The sequence below is a fragment of the Catharus ustulatus genome, chromosome 1, assembly GCF_009819885.2.
Source record: "Catharus ustulatus isolate bCatUst1 chromosome 1, bCatUst1.pri.v2, whole genome shotgun sequence".
Lineage (NCBI taxonomy): Eukaryota > Metazoa > Chordata > Aves > Passeriformes > Turdidae > Catharus > Catharus ustulatus.
The window spans coordinates 28,600,001-28,621,579 of record NC_046221.1 but is presented as its reverse complement, the minus strand read 5'-3'; the positions used below and the strand labels follow the sequence as shown (position 1 = coordinate 28,621,579).

Below are 21,579 nucleotides of genomic sequence, written 5' to 3'. Positions count from 1 at the left end.
CAAACTAACTGAAATCAGAGGCAGCCAAGGGTCACAGTTTCAGTGAAATATAAAATATTCCTGATTTACAGGAAATTAAATTACTCTCTTTTAGAATAATCTTGACATTCAGAACTGTATGACTAAAACATATTTCTTGGTAGTAGAAAAACTTCTCCAAAAACTTTCCTTTCTGTCTGGGGTCTTAAATCCACTGCTTCATTTTTCACATGCTGGGCCCCCCACTGCCATTCCAGAGCTGTGGACTCACCTCTTGCAATCGAGGGGTACTGGGAGAAGCAGCTGATGCCCTAGCAAGGCCAATCTGCCATTTTTGAGTCTGTGGAAGTCCAGACACACAGACACAAACAGGAGTTGCTCAAGATCTTTCACTAAATTAAATGTCTCAGCATCGATATCTCTCCACTACTCACTTAACACATATTCAGACCTCTTATATTTTAAAATCTGAAATAGATCTCTGAGTGGGAGTATTTCACACATTCAGAATGAAAGCTATAAACTGGATTTATTAGATTGAAAGTCCATTTCATTTGAACAGTTCAACCAGGACAGCCCTGCTCTTTTCTGGGAGGTTATTTTTGGCTTCTGGTTGAATTTAAATACTGGAGTGGGGTGGGCAGTGAAGGGCTGGGAAGCAGAAACACTTTTGACCCTATTTTTTCTTCAGAGAACACTTTTCATCTCCTCAAGCATCACCTGAATTACATTCATCTCACTGAGGATGCTGCCACTAGCACATGCTGCAGGCTACTGGCATCACTGATGGAGGGAAGGCAGCAGCACTCATCCCCTTGGCACATTAGTTCTCTATATTAAAAAAACCCTACAGCCCATCCCCCCCATCCCTTTATATATATATATAGAGTTAGTTAGATATATAGCCATATATACAAAAAAGCGTTAATAATAGTGGTGGGTTTTGTTTGTTTGTTAGGGTTGTTTAGGGGGTGTCTTAGATGTCAGGGGGCTTCTTTCTGTTTTTTAAATCAAGGACCCTGCACACACCTTCCCCTGGGTTTAGCTGGTCTCATCAAGGTTACTTAAGTAACCTTGAGTTTTATTCAGCTTTTTTACTGTTCTTTTGAGAAGGAAATTGAATCCCTCCCATGTTTGAGAAGCCTAGCTTTTCGTTTAAATAGGATTTTTCAGGTATTAGCATATCAAACAGTATAGTTGACAGCATGCGACATAAGATTAGCACATTTTATTTTTTTCTAAGTCTTAGCTTCCTTCTGTCCTACTATTTTGCATTTTTAGTGAGAGCAAACCAAAGGCAAGCTTGGTAGCCATCTGCAGGAGCAAGACACCAGGTATATTTACACAACAGCTTAATTTGCTTTCAGGACTCAAAGCGTGGCTTTAATCTGCTGGGTCCCCCATGAACAATGCTGGCGCTGGGGAAGTCTACAAGGCACAGTGTTTCAGCCCTGACCCCTTAAAATATTTACCAGTACTGAAGAGCAGGATCCCAGAATGCCACAGAAGATGTTGGAAACATTAAAGAAGACAGGATCCTCTCCTGATCATAAATTGTTCAGGGGACATGCCAGGTCACACAGTATGTTAAAAGGGATATGGAAATAGCAACTCTGCCCCATCTCTGGATTGGCAGCAAGCAAAAGTGGTTGTAGACAGTATGAGTTTTAGAATCTACATTCTGCAGCAATATTTTGTGCCTGTAAGTCTTATTTTAACATTTTGTATTTGATGAAAAGATCACAAATTTAGTGTCAGCGTGGAAAGTGAAATAGTTGCATTGATTGTCTGGACATGTTTAAACACAAGTTTAAACACGGGTCACAAGTTTATTGTGGGTATGGATCTCAATGCGCACAGCCACTAACATTCCACAAACATAAATTATTTGAGATAGACTTCATAATAAAGAAAGAATATATAGTAGTAGAATATAAGCCTCCGAAACCCATGACCAACATAGTAGGTGTTTATCTGCTATTTTAGATATTACTATCTGTATAGGTAACTCTTATATCACTTCTCTGACTAGTACCAGAACAAGAGTCTTGTGGTATAACTGTCATGAGAAAAGACAGACTGAGGCAAATTACATTCATTTCTCAACCTCAACTATATTGCTAGGGCTACTAGAACCATTACTTCCTAAAAACCTCTCAGGTATGACATACATCATTATCTTCCAGGTATCTATAACTGCAGTCAGTGAAATGTTACATTACAGTGATGCCAAAGCTCCCTAATCAAGTTCTACTTTTCCTGCATTAGGTGAGTCACTGGTTCATGAAAAAGCAGCTCCATTATGGAGCAAAGTCAGCTCCACAGTGCCCATGACAGCTCATTAAACTGTGTGGCACCTGCTACCCATCCACAGGAAAAGCACCTCAGCTCTGAGGCTTAAGAAACAAGGATTCCTGAAGAAAAACAAAAAGGTATCACAACAGAAATGTAGCAGGACCTTAACCTAATGTGACATCAAGAGATTTCTAGCAAGATAAAATGTGTGATTTGGTATTCCTTAAGTTGCTAGACAGACATCACCTTTACAATGGAAGGCAATTAGTGTCATTCATAATCAGTGTACTCAGAATACTCTCAGGTGAACATATCCCAAAACCACATCCCAAGTATGCACTCAGTTACACAGCTATACTGAGATCTATATGAAATTTTGAGAAGTAAAAGGAAAGCAATGTACAGACAGCCAAGGAAACTTCAAAATCTTTCAGCAGTTTCTGTCAATTAGGTCTTTGAAACCAATCTATTTGAAGATGTCAGACCTTTCCGTAGTTAGCTCTCAAAGTCATCTGCTTTGGGTGCTCCAGAATAACAATTTCTGGGTCTTTAAATTTGTCCAAATTCCTATTTGATTATATATTCTTATCTGTCAGTGCATTTATTCACTTTTCATGCTCTTTATACTCTACAAACAGGCAAAGTGGTGTGTGAAATTTACCTGGTAGAATTTCACCTTTGTAGTCTCCTACCTTTTTTGAATGGGAAAAAAACCCCACAACAACACAGGAGAGGAATCAAAATAATGTAGTTTGAAGATTTTTGATGAAATAAAACTGGTCACCATCAAAGATATATTTCTGTTGATCCACCTCCAGACCAGAACAAGATAGAAGCAGATGTTCCCATCTCTTCAAGCTCTTCTCTAAACAAAGGAAATTAGTGCTTAAAGGTTGTTGTTCTTCCACATCCGTGTCCCATATAGGGCTTGGACAACTGCAACAAGGGTTATGACAACTCTAGGATGGAAAAACGATGCTATGAAAAATAAAATAGCAAGCATGACTGTAGTTATACCTAGAGTTTAAAAATAAATCAGCTTTTCTAAAGAGACTGACAAGCTGAAACAAAAACCCTCTATACACAGACCCCCATTTGTTATCCAAACCAGAAAACTGTTGTAGCACTCATGAATAGACAACAGGTTTCTCCAGGACATACATTAAAAATATCCCACTAAGTTGTTCCAAAATGTCTGTGTAAAGCTATTTGCAACATTTGAATACTAAAAATGTGCTAATGGTCCAAAGTCATGGTTTTTGTTGCCCTGTTTTTAAAGATTCGAGTTTTTCAGCAACAATGGTTCCTTGAAGTAACTTTGCAGATAGATAGAACTGTGTCTGTCTGGGATGGAGTTAATTTTCCTTACAGCATCCCAGGCATATACAGCTCTGTTCTTGGGGTTTGTTTTGGTTAATGCTGAGTAGCGTTCACACAGCACCAGTTTTCCTTTTTCATTGCCTCTTCCCTCTTTGTGTCCACTCAAACCTGCAGGGCCTAGGTGTGAGTGGTCAAGAAGCTGGGAAGGAACACAGCCAGGACAATGGTCCCAGTTGACTACTCCATATGGGATCATGCCTGGCAATAAAAGCTCAGGAAAAAGAGAAAGGAAGGCTAATCAGGGTTATGGGATTTATCTTCCTGCTGCCTGCTGCTACGAAATAAATTTCTTTTCTCGCTTTGTTCGTGCACACAGCTTTGCTTCTTGTATTTAAATGTCTTCATCCTGACCCAAGTTTTCTTGCTTTTGTCCCAGTTCTCTCCATCATCCCACTGGAAGGGAAGAGTGTATGAGCAATGGCATGGGCACTTACCTGGTGGCAGGGGTCAACCCACCACAACAACCCAAGTCTGAACTCAGTCACTTCAGTAGTTCAGTCAGACAACACTAATTCATTCACATATGGTGTTCAGCTTTCAGATACTCAAGTTTATTACAGACTTAACACAATAAAACATAGTATAAAAAAAAAGTAGATTGCAAAGTCTTCACAGAGTGGAATGCCAAGTTACAAAAACTGAAGTAATATCCTTGAAAATACATTAAAGCTAGTGGGAAAATATGGTGAGATAGAGGGAAAACTTGTGGGAGATAGGAAAGAATGGGAGAAAAATAGTAAGTCAGTTAAAAAAAACCAAAAACATGATCCAAGTTTTTTAAATAGAAAATTTAATATCATTCTTTGAGTCAAACAATCCTGTCTAGAAACATATTCATAATGAAGTTAGTCATCCAGATTTTGAACCACTGAATAACAAGATTCTTTGCCCCCCAATTAGCTTACATTAACATAGCTTCTGTGTCCTACAAGTCATTCCAAAATACTCTTTGACTTCTAGAGTGTTTATCATGCTTTACTGGATAGATTGTTTGCTACACAGTTACAAGAACATCTTAAGTTACAAAAATAGTTATCACTCATTAGTATTTCTATACATATCTCAAGCTATTATATGCACACTCTGTACAGTGGATGTTAACAGCAGTTAAATTTGCTTCCTTAAAACAAACAAAAGAATTAAATCACAGTCAGTCAGACCCAAAATACTCAGGCACCATAATACACTTACATGTGTGGTACTAAACATTCCTGCCCATGCAAAGCAAAAGCAGTTTCAGTACCCAGGAAACACATGCATCCAAGTTGTGGGATCCCTGTGATGGTTGGAGGAGGAGAGTATGAGGATCAGGATGTTACTCCCACTGAACAGTCTCCCACTGGACTGCAGGGCTCTCCACACAAAGTGCGCAGATCCTAGGCAGACTGTCTTTCCTGGCCAACTGGAAAAGCAGATTTACATGGCAAAAGCTGTAGGTAAGTAGAACTACCCCAAAATATCCCTCTGGTAATGATCAGAATTCCCGAACTAAACATAAAATAGGAAGATGACTTCTGAAGTGGAACAAACACTGGGTGTTTGCCACAGACAAGTAATTGTTCTCAACACCTTTTGGCTGGGATCTATTTCTCCTTCCCTGGACCAAAAGAAAAAATATGAGACTTTTAGGCATGACCAGGGCCATCACTAACAAACATTTTGCTGGTTGCAAATAGCCCATTGCTGAAGCATATTGGCTGCACTTGCACTATTTATCCTTCCCTTTCAGCACTGGAAAGCCTGGAAGCATTACTAGGGTTGTGGCATTTTGTTACACAGGCAAGTCAAAACTTTAGTTCTTAGAGGTACCATTGCTAGTCTTTCTCATCTTTTACCTCTACAAGTGCAGTTTAGCTGACATAAAACTTCCAGCAGCTGCCCAACTCTGGAACAAGTCACCCATTTCAGAAGGTGCTGTCTGGGAACAGACAGATATTTTGCTATAGATTAGGGGGTGGAAAAAAACCCAAAACCACAACTACCACCCTTCAAAAAAACCGAGGAAAAAAAAAGAAAAATCTCAAATGCTGAATAAGAAATAACACTATTTCTCTTTTAATATTTTCTGAATAAAGAAATTTCTCTCATACCACTCCAAGCACCATCCTTTCGATCATGAGTGCACAACACTTTCAGTCAGGTTAAAGACCCTCATGGCTCAATCCAAGCACTTAGAGTTTCAGTTTAAATGGTTCCCTTTATAAACTACAATGCTAAAAAGCCCAGGCATGTTTGCAATGCACTACTTATGAAAAAATATATTCACTTGCAGAACTTCAAGGACAATTTGAAACAAAGTCAACTAAAACATGTACTCAAATCTGCCAAAACCAGGCCGCCAAATATAAACACTACAATGTTAATATCAAGGTCATGCACACATCAGAAGTGCATCAAGAACTTTAAAGTTATACCACAGAGGAAAAAGATACTTATGGTTTTTCTTCACAAAAGATTAGGAATTAAGCAACCATCCCTATGACATTGAGATGAGTAAAGAAATTATGAATGAACTTCTACAGGCTTTTTCCCATACCAGAAATTCAAGAATGTCAGGCATTTAATCTTTTAATAAGAGTGCTTCCTTTTAAATCTCTTCAAATATATATTTGATGGTTAGATCTTGGATGGTTATTTATTAATTATTTTATTTTTAAAGCAGTATATTTGAAATGTAAGAATAACTTTGTTCTCCAATGGCCAAATAGTCAACATTCTTATGCATTTAAGTGTTCCATACCTACTTAAGTTAAAACTTTGAAACTTTACCATTATTTTAAACAGAATACGTTAAGTTGATTTTTAATAGTGCCCTTACAGTGCAACATCTGGACTATATTTCTTACTGTTTTAAGAAACAACTAACAGAGCTTCCATTTTAAAGTGCAACAGGTTTTGGTAAAGGAATTGCTACAGACTATTCAAGTAAAAAGAATTCTACTAGAAATAAACTCACTACATTATATAAATGTATTTGATAGTGTTTGAAGACTAGAGGAAGTTACAGGTGAAATATAAAACACTTCAGAAGACATATGTAAGACAAGCCAGGAAAAAAACTGTAATTCTTCAAGCCGACTTCCTGGAGAGAATTATATTTATTAATTTAAAACTGAACTGAAAGGCTTGTCTTTTTTATTTTAAGATCAAGATTAAATTAATGTGAAAAATGAAAGGTCTGGTACTTGGATCTATACTGATACCTTGCTTACAAAGTTATACAAGTTAATAGTGAGTTCCCTTGCTACCTCAGCATGTTTGCAAGCTTGGTCACATAAAGCAAGTACAAGTTAAATATTCTCGCAGATGTTTACCTGCTTATCTGATGTTACATTAGAATCAGTACATAAATTGAAATACTTGCCTTATTGGGTTAGTAATATGCTGACAGTTGTGCAAGGGAATATTATCACTTGGAACCTTAAGCCTTTTATTCTCCCGTTACTGACTTAATTTGAGAATTCAGAGGGATGTTTAACCCGTAGCTTGTTTCTTAAGATTAGAACTCTTAATCATTCAGTAAGTCTACCACAAACTAATGTTCAGATAGCCTAGATAAAAAGACCCGAGTTTTATCTTCTCCCTTCCGACACATACATGGAAAGAATAACACAATTCTTTAGTTTAAATCAGTGGATTCCAAGCATTTCATGCAAGGTTAGGAACCAAGTATTGATTTTGCTCAGCATGTCCACCAAAGTTTCAACAGCCAGTTTGAGTCTCAACCTTGCATGAAGTGTAACTCCCCCCCTGCCATGCTTGCTCAAAAGCAGGATTCACTACTGTCACCAAATAATTTGATCATTATGCCATTCCAGTTATTTTAGATTACTTTTCACCCTTGGAAGAAAAATTTGTTTTAAATCAATATAGCTATCTGCTTACAGATGTCTTCTTTTTCTATTTCAAAAAACCATAAACAACAACCCCCAAACAAACATAACACTCTAGTGTATAAGTATTTAAGCCTAGAAAAGACCCTGCGTCACTTGCTGGCAGACTTCAGTTCAGACATGGTTTAAACCAGAATGCTCTCCCTCGACTCTTCATTATCAGCATATCTTTCTACAACAGGTATCATGAGTTCACCTCTCTGCTTCTAGCCAGCTCCCCACTCTCCCTGTCTTTAGTTATCACCTGTATCTTTTCAGGCTATCAGACAAGCTTATAAATGCATTTTAGCAGCTACAGGACTGAACCTCACCTAAGCTCTAGAAAGGTGAGTCAGTTGTGAACTAGCTTCCCTCATGACTGTGAGCTGTAATAAAGAATGTTTGCTTTTAAGGGCCCAAAATCGAGAACAATCTTCAGAATATAACCACAATAAGTCATCTCAATTGACTACTCCAGTTACAGAAGTTCTCTAAAGTGAAAAGATGGAGTCTTCATCTTATCAACAACTTAATGAAATGGACAGTTGAGGTTCCAAAAGTTTTCATAGACTCTCAGAGTAAGTGCTCATAGCAATTCAAATAGAGGTGGGTGGAGGGTTTATTATGGTTACTTAATGTCTTTTAAATCAGTCTTACATCACCCACATTTTTTCTGCACCCACCCCCTTAGGTCCATCTAAGAGAGGCCAGCAAAGAAAAGAATAATGTAGACATGCATCCTCACTGAAGTACTGGAGCATCAGAGATTGTTAGCGGCAAGTTACTCAGAAGCCTTTTTCTATTGTGTTTATTGCCAATTCATTTTGTGTAGCTTATTTCCAGAAGATAGGCAGCATAAAACCAGTAATATCTATTTAAAAAAAAAATTATTCATTACAATGCAACAGTCTCAATAGTACCTTCTTACAGCTGCATTTCATCTAAATCAGAAATAAAACAATCCTGACCTAGCTAATTAAAAGTTAACCCTCAGAACAGTCAGCCTTCAGAAGTCAAACAACTTTGGACCCAAAGTTTATAATCATCATGATTGACAATTACCCAAGAAATTTGCATGTGCAAACTGTGCTACAGAAACTATTTTGTGCTGTCAGTCTGTAATCTCACAATTACATCAGCATTTACTCTTACAGAAAGAATTGCTTCATCTTCCCTTACATAACTTTGATGTGACCTTTGAGTGCTCTGGAGGTACAGGTAACTACTGCATTTGCTTACTGAGCCTGTGCAAGAAATAAACACAACCCAACATATTAACACTTAAAAGTTGCTTAGGTACGTAATATATTAAAACAGTAAAAAAAAAAAAAAAAAAAAATCACAAAAACTTACACCAAGCTCTCCAAATCTATGATCAAAATCCCACCTAGTTCCAACTGCACAATCTTGATTTTAACACCTGTTCTAAAAATATCTTACTAAAAACAGACCGGTAAAGTCTTGTTCATTTTCTAGAGTTTTGTATTTTTCCTTTGTCAGTAATTGTTGTGGGGGTTGTTTCTTGTTTAGTTTTAAACCCAGCTTTAAATCTAACAATATATATTCTCCTTACAACATCCCAGAGGTAGCAAGAGGGAATATGAATGAAAAGATGCCAGATTCTAGAAACTGCACATTCAACTATGTGTTGTCATTCAAGACAGCTTTCCTGGCTTTCATAGACTGCAGCCACCTCTAATCATGGATAGCAAATAAAGTGTAGAATCCCAAAATAAAGAACTATTGCCACTGGGTTACTAATAGAAGTTTCATACCCAGACACCTCAAAGTAATCCTGTTATTTAAGTAGTAACACTGCATTTTCAATAATCAAATATCAAGAACTGAAGTATAAACTTATAAATTTATGAGTATTATTTTTAAAAAATGCTCATTAGTGATACATTTCACCTAAACACAGACATACACACAGTTACACTAAGTTGATGTACCACACTGTAAGGAAAAGTCCCAGTTCTGTTCAAGAATCTGATATTCCCCCTCTCCCCCCCACCACACAACTCAACAGAAGTGCTTACAGTAACAGAAAGCAAACAGAAGGGGAAAACACAACATTTAACAAGTGCACCTATTTACAATTTGCACCTTTCCCTCCTTGCATCTAAAGTGTACAGATCTCCACGTTTGCTATGCTGTACATGGCATGTACTCTCCACTCCACGTGACACCAGCTCTATCCAAAGGATCTCTGCAAGCACCAACAGCAGTCATTCCACACCAGCCAACAGGTGCTTCTACTGTGGAGGCTGAAGGACATTTAAATATTCTGACTGGCCCAGCTGGTAGGTCGTGTTTCCTCCACAGTCCACATACTGGTATCTCTCCTGGGATATTTGCTCAGGGTGGCCTAAGTACGAGGTGGTCACTGTCACTCTTAAAAAGACAGAAGAGAAGAGATTTTGAGTTTCCTATTCCATAAATCACTGTGTTCATATTACTAGCGTTATTAAGGAACGAGTTTTGGAACAAAATATGTTTTAAATAAATTTAAGAACATTACTGATTTACCACTACAGATTATTCTCTGTGAGAGACCTGGTTCCTTTTCCTAAAGATGCTAAAGCTGAGGTTTACTTGTAATATTTACCACTACAAGTAATATTTCTTGCTTGTGACAAGAAAGCAAATGATTAAACAACCTACAAGCCATGCTCTATCAAGTCTAAAGACATGCCCTGGTCCCTCACAACAAAAGACACCACCATGCTGTAGTTTATTCAATGTCACAAAAAGCAGTTTCTGACAGAGTACTAAAGGCCAGGAACTCCTTCAAGATCAAAGATCTCAGCAAGTTTGGAACAGTGGCTGATGTACAAAGTCCTTTTAAAGTTTTGGAGACATTAGTAGCTCCATGCTCACAGCCCAGCTGCAGAACAGACACAGTAACAACAACTGTCAATCCAGTCTTTACACCACCAGAACCTGTCACAAGACTGTTCACTTTCCAGAACTAAAAAGCTACTACACTAGAAAGTAAGTGGACTTCATTTTATCTATGATGCAAAGACTCCAGGATTAAGTATTTGAGTATTATTTTAATGAGAATTACATGGCTTCTGAAGTGTGAGAAAGACTACCATACTTACTGCATCATCACTACTATGTTATGTACTTTGATAGATGGTAAAGTACAGAAGTCACTGAAAAAAGAAGAACAATCGTTAGATTTACATCAAACTTCTCCAGGGTAATTATCTACAATAATTTCTGGCTTCAAATGGAAATTCTGCTGTCTGTATACATAGAGACTACAGAGTTGCTGGCAATGGCAACAGAATCATTTGCCAGTGATTGTATGCTCACCTGGACCCACTTTTACATACATAGTCTTACTTTCATAGGTACTGTTTTCACATGTGTTTGCTTTCATGTAATGCTTGCCAACAGAAATGGCCTCCAAGTATTCATTCCATCTCCTGAAAGCTAACCAAGTTTAACCTGAGACACTATATTTAAAGCCTGTCAGTAACACTTTTGTCACCTTTTTTTCCTGTACTCATCCATTTCTATATTATGCAAACTAGCCTTTAACCAACATAGAGAGATTCCAAAGTCAAGGTTATTGCTCTCTTGCAAGATAACCTTAACTGACTTCCATTTTCTGACACACGCCTACATACCAGTCATAAAAAGCACCATGTAAGTGCATACTTTTAACCCCTGCATCTTAAATCATTGCTCTTGGTCACAAATGTATCAGCTCTAGAATGAAAAGCATGTGATCAGTGCAGCAAGACTGCTTGGCAGCCACCTACAATATTTGCATGCCTTTGTCATTCTTTCCCCCTGCACCATCAAATTTAAAATACAAACAATCAGTGAACTCAGCTCATCCGAACTGTAAAAAAATACAGCATTATCATGAGTCCTATGAAGGCTATTTATGAAATTTATTTATTCCTCATGCATCCAAAGAGTGAGCAGATTGACAAGATTCAGTGTTTATATAAAGCTAACTTTAATCCTTTTAAAAGGTGACAAAGGTCCAACATTTTCTGTTGATTTGAAGTTTGTGCCTCTCTTGGCCTTTCACACTGATTTCATTTTATTTCAACACTTCAAAGCAATAAGGTTTTCTCCCACTCCAAAGGGGCTGGCATCCACTAGAACTGCACACAGACCTGAAGTCTCAATAGTTAACTCTTTCTGTTCTGTCTGGATTTCAGTGTAAGAGAACTAAAACTGGGGTTTGTGATCAAGATATAATGAGGGAACAGTCCGTTGGACCAACAAATCTTCAGAAGCTATGAATAAAGCCACTCAAAGGTCAGGCTGCTTATCACTGTATACACAACATGTGAAGACAAGTCTCTAATTTGCATACCACTAAATAAAAATTTCCTTCTACTGCAGAGAAAGTTGTGGGAAAGTTACTGAAGAACTTATTAGGGGAACACATCTGCACTTTCACTCCCTAGTTCATGGCCTAAAACACTGTAACAGAGATACCATTTAAAGGGTTTATTGCCAGGTACAGCAAGCCTGGCTATATGCAATTAATCAAGCAATTGTGGTTTACCTACCTTTCAGTACTATTAAACTTAAAGAAAATGCCCCAGCAACTTTTGAAACAGGTTCCAGCTAACTTAGGAAGAAGTTGTTTTTAACACCACTGCAACTTTTAATAAGATCCATGGGATAGTTACAGGTAAGTACACTTACTACATGTAGCTCATTTCATCTTGTATGACTGTGGGCACCATATAATCAATCTAAAAAAAAAACACAATAAAAAAGCAATGAAAACACAAATAAGCAGATTTATATATGAAGATTAACACATATTTAACTTTGAAAGCCTAAGCTACTTACCTGTTTCATATCAAGTGGACCAATGTTGGTGATGTTGTTTAACCGTGCTTTGCCAATAACTGTTTTCGAAAACTGAACCTGAGCTGTGATATTTGCCACTTCAACAGAGTAATAGTTGTTATTCGTTATATTAAGCGTGTTCTGAAAAAAACAAACACAAAACAGTAAAGAGCTATCCATTCTGTGTATCTTGATGAGCAAGAATTTTGCACCTAGTGCATGAGACCGTAATATCAGAAATTCTGCAAGTAAATTTTCCTGCCTGTGAGAATTGCAGAGAGGAGTGGGGTTACCAACCATCACTTAACTCCCTTCTGAGTTTGATTAGAGAATATATTGAGTAACTTTCCCAGTAACAACCCTCCACTTCAAATATTGCCTGTCTTCTATCTTCAGTTATTCTTCTCAGGAAATTTAGCTGTCAAAGGATGTCTTTCTCCCATGGCAGCTTTGCTTTAATTAAAATGAAGAACTCTACCAAAAGTCTTTAGGAAATCTTTTATCAAGGTCACTACGAAGAAATCAAGAACTATTTGGGAAGAGCTCCTTTAAGTTTTAAGGTGGATAAGAAAGTATTTTTCCTCAACACCAATTTTGACAGAGGCATAATACCAAGGCAGTAGCAAACAGCATTCTACATACACACACTAAATTTCAGACATATTCCAGAAGTAACACTGGAATACGTCTGAAAAAAACATATGTCTGAAAAAAAAAAATAACTCCAAAGTTACTGTTCCCTTGAAAACAGAACACCCAGTGTCAGTTTGCAACTATACCTCTATTAGCTATAGCTACAAGAACCAGCCACAGCAGGCTTAGTTACATTTTTCAAATTAGTCACTGATTCTAGTTCTTAAGGCACCAAGTAAGCTTTCCAGACCACAGTTTCTATGTACATTAAACTGTCAAAGCAGTATCTCCTGGTGCATTTATGCATTACAAACACCCAAACATTCAGACTTACCGTAATATTTAGATAGATTATCCGCCTGTCCGGTTCATAAGTGACATACACTGACTTCACACCAATGTACTGAACATCAATCGAGCGAGGAAACAAGAAAAATACAGCCAGCCCAGAAAGTAGTAAACACACAGTTACAGAAGCAGTCACATAGAGCTTTCTGGAGGGAAAAAAAGCACATTTCAGAGTCAAAAGCACATTAAAAATACAGTGACATGCTATTTTCTTTTAAGTGGTAAGGAGCAGGACTAGTCTAATCTACAACTAATTCAGTCCATTTCTAGATTCCATTAGCTTCTAAAAAGGGAAAAAAACCCCAATTCATATGCTGCACTTCACAGCTATGTCTTAAACAGCTCTTACTCTTGTATACACATCAGAAATCACATTTCAAATCATGTGGCTATCCCAACATTTGTAACTTGCAAAGGAGAATGGAAAACGTAAATATTTATGTGCTTTGAAACAAATCCACTTCCTCTTAACATTTATTTATAGCACAACTTCCGTTATTTTGTGCAAGTCTCTCAAAAACACCCAGAACACAAAATAAAACTCTTACGATAGAGAATACCGACTTCCAGGGAAAGTGTTAGGACTTCAGCTAAGGAGCAGGAAATTCACAATCAAGCTAATACAAAAGGGTGTCCTTGTGTGGGTGTGGCTCTGAGTACAGGAGGGTGGGGTGGCAGTAGTGGTGTGAGGGATAATAAAAAAACCCCTATACAAGTAAAAGATCTACTTCAGCTCCAATTCTGTCAAGATTTGAACACCAGAGTAATATGTTTCAAATTTGTACTACCATTACATCAGATATATTATCCAGAATAGTATTATGTGAAACTAATATATTTATTTTTCCAGGCACTCATTTCTGTTTGCTACAAAAATACGAAAACATTAAAAAAAAAAGAAGTAAAAACCAAAGTATCTCAGAACAAAAAGCCTTGAACATTGTAGTGAACCCCCTAAGTAGATCCTAGAAAAAAAAATTAAATATGCTGTATCATAAATTGTTGATTTTTCTAGCTACAAAAATCAGAATGTTACAAATTAATTTTAGTAATTTTGTAGTAGTGGCTCAAAGATGCTACTGATTAACTCAAACTCTAACAGTGAAGATGTGTCTGCTTAGATCAACTAAGATGCTACAGAGACTGAGATATATTCACATCATTACTGTAAACATGTAGATGAATAGGCCATACAGTATTCCTCAGCCCTGTACTTAGCTAAGATGTACTGTGATGGAAACATGCACACCTGTTAATACACAACCCTCCAAGAGTTAGAGGTTAAGGCTGGTATTACCCATAAGCCAAATAATGAATGCAAGAGAGCATTCCAGTAATTTTTGCTTGATTCTTCTTATTGCTATCTCCTTTGAATTGTTGAATTTTAACTAGAAGAGAATAATTAACTGTAGGTTCAGGTATCACAAACAGCTATTGACTTACGTTCTTCTTGGCCTCAGTCTTTGATCACTGTATGGAATTAAGGCTACCAGCTGATTTTCCTGCCCTGGAAACAAAAACACCCTTTCAGAATTTAAACAAAGAATAAGTGTTGTTGCAGCTCTTTTAAACAAAGAGTACCAGTTACAATTTAGTGTAACGAAAACACTAAAAGATAAACATTTAAATTCCAGATAAGGACCCAGGTCGAATGCTACTGGTGTTGATGTCATTTTCTGAAATAGAGCATGACTTACACAACATCAAGATGAAAAAACACCAAGTCCACAAGTACCAAAACAGCAATAAATTCTGCCTCTGTGCTGCACACATGACCAGAGGCAGTAATGCCTCTGGCACCACTTCCTGAAGAAAAAGAGATGTAGAACAGCTCTGAGTTCTCTATGCCAGGTCACACAAACTCATGGGACAAAACACCCAGAGGCCTGTGCAGTAAGAACTGATCCTGAAGGCATTGTGCATGTAGTCTTCTGAAAAGCAGAGGTCAGGTTTGGTTAAAAAAGTCCAACAAATAACAAGCCCAAACTGAAGCAACCAAAGCTATAAATACAGGTGATTTGGGCAACACAGGCTATGCATACACTGCATTCTGGAAACCAGGAGTATAGAAAATCACATTTATCATGGTACTGCTGAGCTGCAGCACCCTGGAAGTAAAAATAAGTATCTGCTGGAATTTCTCCACGAAAGTTATGTCACTAGACACCATTTTTAAGGGGGTATCTTAACAGCAGAAGAGCACATGCACAGATGAGTAGTTGAAAATACATGTACTACCTCTGCCAGTAGAGCTTTTGCCATTTGTTGTGGAACTGTATGAGAACAGAGGCCTCGAGGCCAAGTTAGATCTGCAATTTTTAAGCCAAATGCAGAATTTGATCAAATCATCACTTAGCTAATCAAGCATTGGTAATGATTTCATGCTGAATCACTACGCTAAGCAAATCCTGCTAACCAAGTACACAGTAGCACACAAAACATCAACCTTCTAAAAAGCCTCTACCAATTTAAAACACATTTTCATCTCTACTTCAATGAAGAATCTTCAACCTTTGAAGAAAATAGCACAGTCCTGCTATCATACATCACACTAAAAAACTAAAGCTGTCCAAGTAACAAAACATAATTTCATGGATTTATTATAGTTTAGCCATCATATCACATATTAATTATAGTCTTACTAGTCATGCTGTCATTCTTAATTTTTCCCCTCACCCCTCAAATGACCGCCAAACGTGACATTTTTTCTTCTCTAAAATACTAAAGAATAATTAGAAAGACAATCAATCCTCTTAGCTCCAATAACTCATTTTAAGTTCTAAGTTTAACCACATCATTTCATCAGAATGTATAGACAACGTGCATGTTCTTATAGTTACTGTAAAATTCTTAATAAAACAGCTTACATTTATTTAAGCATTATATCTAAGATTTCAACTGTGAAAATAATACATAGAAATCCTGCTACTTCTGCATTTTGAGTAGAACATGTTGTTGATATTAACAAGTATTTCAAGTTAGCAAGTTAAAGGAACAAACTTCTTTACCCTTTCTGGCTAAAGTAATTTTTAGTTTCAGAGCTTTTCCAGGTGTCAAATTTGCTGAATTCAGAGGTACTCCAAGAATACATTGTAGTAGAAAGTTTAACAGCTAAAACACAAATCTCCTATGGTATTTTCAACCACTGAAATATTCTGTGCTCCCTGGTCCTTCTACAAAGGTGAGATGCATGTGTTTGTGAACAACATGGCACAGACATCACTCAAGTTTCCTGAGCTGCTAGTCAAAATCAGTTTCAAGAGCTTTTACATTCAATAATCTATTTTGGATAAGAGGTCTGGCAAAAGCAAACTGAAACATGGAATCACCTCATCAGCTCTTCCTCAGTCAAAGGGAAAACCTCACAGCTGAAGCAAAAGGCTGTGCCTTGGCCCACTGCATTTGTCACTCTCTCCTTCTGTCCAGTTCCTTTCCTTCATAAATATTTAGGTAGCATATCAATTAGGACAGAAGCATAACAAAGCATCATGTTTTACCAAGACAGAAGGCAAAGCAAACAAAACAGTTAGGAATGGAGACTAATGACTGGTGCTGTGTAGCCTACTCCTTCCCGAGGCAGCCAAAGAACAACATATATTTTCAACTCCAAGCTGGAGTTATGCACCTAGCAAGCACCAGTGGGACACAAGGAGGATAAAGGAAAACAAGGGACACTGGCAGCAGTGAGGGCAAACAAATTCACTGTAAATCAGGGAAGAGGTGTTGCAGCCCAGGCCTACTCTTCCATCTCTGTATTTGCAGCCATTTTTGCAGTTACGTATTGATTCAAATAGTTTCATATAGTAAAATGGTAGTTAAATGGTAGTTTAAAAAAGATGCAATAAAATGTCATGAAACTAAAGGTTATGTTTATGTGTGGATTCAAAACTGAGGAGGAAGAAACAGTTGCATTGTACAGACAAGAGGAGATCCAGGTTGTAACAGTCAAGGTGTAACAGTTGACCTGATCTGTTACACTCATTTAGTGTAAGAAAATGCTTAATGCCAAAAAGAAAGTCAAAAAGATGAGAAAACTTCATCTTGACTTGAAAAGCTATTTGTTATGAATTATTAGAACTGTATATGGTTTTATGTAAATTCATAGGTTAAAAAAAAAAGAAATAAAAAATAATAAACACAGAAACTTACCTCGTGGAATTCTTCCTGTTCCCTGGCAGGTTGGGCAGGTGACACTGTCTCTTCCTGTAAACTCCACATAGGGAAACTGCGACACATCTCCACATCTGCTGTCTTCATTGTGCACTTCTGAGTGAACTAAACCATTCCTCACATTATCAGACACTGAGCTTCCATCATAGCCATCTTCCTTGCATGTATGCATAGGCAGGTGAGAAAGTGATTTTCCCATGTCTAAAAAAAAGTCCGAAGGAAGTTTTTAGGGAGAATAATTCAAACATGGCTTGCATTTATTCCTCTGCAGCAGGTAACTGTTAGTCTGTGACCACAGTCAGACAAGACTCAGCTCTCCTTTGTTCAGATCCCTTAAGACCTGCAAAGCACTACGGCTCTGTCAAGCTGGAGTCAATCCCAAACTGTGAAGAACGTGAATTAACTGGGAGCTTTGTTCAGACTCTCCAATATGCACAGGTTGAAAGGGGATCAGTGAGAGGCTTTAAAGTTAGAACAGTACAACTGCTGGCAAAAGTTGTAGCAGCTTTTCAAAGTATTGTTATTGTACAGGCTTTAGCACAATACACTCATCTTGGTAGTAAAAAAAAAATCAAGACTGGGGCATAGAAAGCAATTCTGAGTAATTTCTACATCCATGACAGACCCAACTGTAGTAAATTTTTTAGCTTGGACTTGTTTTGAGAACACAGGACTGGCTGTTAGTTTCCAAGCTAGAAAGATACATCGGCTGACATTTAAACTGATGATTCCCTTTAATTCAAATGAAGACTAATTCACAGGGGAGCCAAGTAAAAAATGGAAGTTATTTAAACATAGCAGCTGCCAACATACAGCATTTATAAAGACTTGTTTAAAAAAAGAGTATTACTCACAAAAGCATTTTTGTTATCTATGTGTATTTTAATTTTTTTCTCATTACTGTAGCTTTTCGGCAACACTGAAAACACCTTGAAACAGAGAACACTTAAAATTAAAGTCTGTAAAAAATGCAGTAAGCAGAAACTTCCCCAGTTTGCAACATGTTGGAGAAAACCTCCAAGATAAAAAAAAAAAACCTCTACAGCAACGGCAATTAGTTGTCCAGCTTATCTACATAACACAATTCACTCAATTCATCAGTGTTCTGAGAAACTGCATGACTTAAAAAGAATATGCAAAACTTCACTGTTTTTTTTTCCCCCCATTAACAGGCATTTTTAGAGTGGCAACTAGGAATTATCATGCTAGTTCACTAAAAAAAAGCCCCAAGAGGAATATTAAAAGAGGAAAATAAGTCAGAATACTTTAAACCAACTACTCAAGAAAGAACAGAAACATCTCAAGCATAGTGATGGCAATGCAAACACAACATTAATTCACTACATTGCCACAAAGGCTAAGTGAATGTGGGAGAAGGGAAGTAAATAAACAAATGCCAACTAGCCCCAGTTACAGCAAATACGCAGGATTATTTTTTTCATTTATGTCATTAAACCCTTACAAACGGGAAAGCTATTTAGCCTTCTTACCCTTCACTTTAAAGAGTGCTACAGCACTTTTTAAACATTCTAGGTTTGGGAGCCATTCAATAACAGAAGTTGTTGAGTTGAAAATTAAAACTACTGAGCTATTGAAAAATAAAATCCTGAAAAAGCTGCTGACACTGTCGACAATCGTTTCCCATTGGGTTTTTGTTTACTTTTCTCCTTGCAGCTGACCTACAGCCTTCAAGCTACGGAACTTTGGCAATAGCTGTCACAATTACAGATGTGAAAGCTTAGGGATCGTGCTGTTCTGCCACCACTTCATCCAACACCCACTGACAACTCCAGTGCACCTTCTAGTTTTAGTTTTTTCCAGAAGGAAAAGTTCACACACTCCCTGATCACACTGTGATACAAACTAAAGCACAGCGGGCAAGGATGACTGCGAACTCCTTTTAAGAGCACATCCTTTATTTGAATTAAAGCCCTAATGCAGGTGCACCCTTCAATGCCAACTTTACCTGAGCTTCGATAATTGAATTTAAGGGTGACAGATGGAGAAACATCTCAGTTCAGAAATAGGAAAACACAGAACCACTTTCAAGCAAAATAGGATTCACCAATGTGCTTTTTTTCCTAGCCAAGCCTGAACTTTATTACAAATCAAGAACATTTTGATCTTTTATCCAGCACTTACAGGCTAAACAGTTGTAACTCTGACAATATAACAACTATATGTCACAGTTCCTATATCATCACCAATGTCAGAAATCCCACTTAATTAACAGCTCTGCTTTGGTCCAGTCTCCCTTGCAACTGATGTTACACTCCATTCCCCTTGGACTTATCTGATGTTTCTGTGAATTCACAGTTTGTTAAAATGAGTTTGGTAAGTCAAAAATGTTGTGACGAGTGGCTTTTGTTTACAACCGCACCCTTCAACTTGCTATGCACTGCAGCACAATGGTACATGGACAAAACCCAAAGTGTCACAAGACAGACTGAACCACTACATCCTGAGCTACAAGCAAGACTGGGGGAAAAAACCCCTTTATTTATAAACTCAGTGAAACTTCATAGAGTCAAACTAAATTGTTATACTCCTCCACCAAGTTAGGCTTGTATTCTTACCCTTTATATGCAAACATAAAAACTTGAGATTACAAACCCACTTCTTTTTCAATACAGCAAAAGCTTTCGAATCGCAGCCACCGTCTGCCCCAGCAGCTGCGCCTTAACCGCGAACATCACAAGCGCCTCCAAAGCAGGGTAAGGCAGTGACTTAGCAGCCACAGGCTTGTCCAGCGCGGGTGGGCACGGCCCCGCTGCCTTTCACGGCCCCTTTAGAGACCCACGTCTCGGACACTGCCTGAACGCCAAGGCGGGCGATGCCAAAATAAAGGAGTCAAAAACCCTGGGGTTTATAGATTTTCTTGTCCATCAGCGCCAGCTGCTCTCACAAACATGGCGAAGTTTACAGCCGGCAGGCTTGGACCAAGGCCCGGCGAGCTCGGCTGCTGCTGGGCTGCCCGGCCAGCCCCCGGTTCCCGCTAGGCCTGAGGTGGTCTCGGCGCGGGAGCCGTCCCAGGGCAGGGCCAGACCAGAGAACCGGCCAAAGCAGGGCAAGGCCAGGCCAGCACCCCCGCTCCCCCGCCGGCCTGCCCAGGCCCGCCGAGGCCCAGGGGACCGCACCGACCCCCGCCCGGCGCGCAGCTCCGCCGGCGCCCCGCAGACCCGCCCGCCGCGGGAGCGCCCCTCCGTCCCCACCTGCGGCACGGGCTCCGCGGGCCGGGCCGGGCACGGCACAGGGGCACAACCGGAGCCTCCGCAGCGACGCAGCTGCCGGCGCTGAGCCCCGGATCGAGCGTGTGCGCAGCCGCGGGGCGGAGCCGGGCCCGTCCCCCCGGCCGTGCCACAGCCCTGGTGTCCCGAGGTCGGGAATGGCTCATAAACATACACCGCCGTCCCGAGGGGTGCGGGGCGGTCGCGTGTGTGGGAGCGGAGTCAAGGGCAGGGGAAAGGGGACCAGGGAGGTAGCGCAGCTCCGCTTTGCGACACGGGACCAAAGGGGACACAGAAGGGTTCCATCCGGGGTTTCCTGGCAGCCGTGGTTCAGAATCCTATTAAACAGAATCATGTAATACTGTCGAGTCCAACCTATGACCCAACCACCATGTCAACCAGACCACGGCACCAAGGGCCACGTCCAGTCTTTGCTTAAACACCTCCGGGACGGTGACTCCACCACCTCCCAGGGCACTCCAATGCAATGTCTAATCACCCGTTCTGTGAAGAAATTCTTCCTAATGTCCAACCTAACCTCCCCTGATGCAGGTTAAACCCATGTCCCCTCCTCCTATTGCTGGTTTGCTGTACTGCCCCTGTGTCAGCTGTGAGCTCCCAATCCTTCTGTCCTCAATTTCGTGGCACCTTGTGAGGCACCGTCGCTTTTCCGTGCCCTCCTTGGTGGCTCTGGTGGGAGTTCCTCGCCCCCTTGTGCTCCGGGGGAAAGGAGATCCTCACGAGAGCAAAGGGGCGGGAGCAAAAAGAGGTGCCAGAAACGAGTGCAGTGCGTTTTCATCACTCGCGGCGCATTACACAATGTTGCTTGTACAGCGGATGTT

At 39.2% G+C, this 21,579-nt stretch overlaps 1 protein-coding gene across 1 annotated transcript; it reads right to left on the bottom strand.

The window, feature by feature from the left end:
• Positions 1-4,183: 4,183 nt before the first annotated feature.
• TMEM106B (transmembrane protein 106B) lies at positions 4,184-20,814 on the bottom strand. Its single transcript, XM_033064732.1, has 8 exons — positions 20,723-20,814; positions 17,490-17,711; positions 14,784-14,847; positions 13,327-13,486; positions 12,360-12,500; positions 12,210-12,259; positions 10,634-10,687; positions 4,184-9,920 (listed from the first exon to the last, which is right to left on the bottom strand). Exons 2-8 carry the CDS (start codon positions 17,707-17,709, stop codon positions 9,782-9,784), a joined length of 828 nt encoding a protein of 275 aa, XP_032920623.1. The 5' UTR covers positions 17,710-17,711; positions 20,723-20,814; the 3' UTR covers positions 4,184-9,781.
• Positions 20,815-21,579: the final 765 nt, after the last annotated feature.

Bases quoted from the DNA above. Each gene is read 5' to 3' on its own strand.
- TMEM106B (XM_033064732.1), bottom strand. From the start codon at position 17,709: ATGGGAAAATCACTTTCTCACCTGCCTATGCATACATGCAAGGAAGAT. The intron at 14,848-17,489 runs GTAAGTTTCTGT...TTTTGTTTCCAG, and splicing joins AACAGGAAGAATTCCACGAG to GGCAGGAAAATCAGCTGGTA. The intron at 10,688-12,209 runs GTAAGTGTACTT...TTCTTTTTTCAG, and splicing joins GATGAAATGAGCTACATGTA to TGACTTCTGTACTTTACCAT.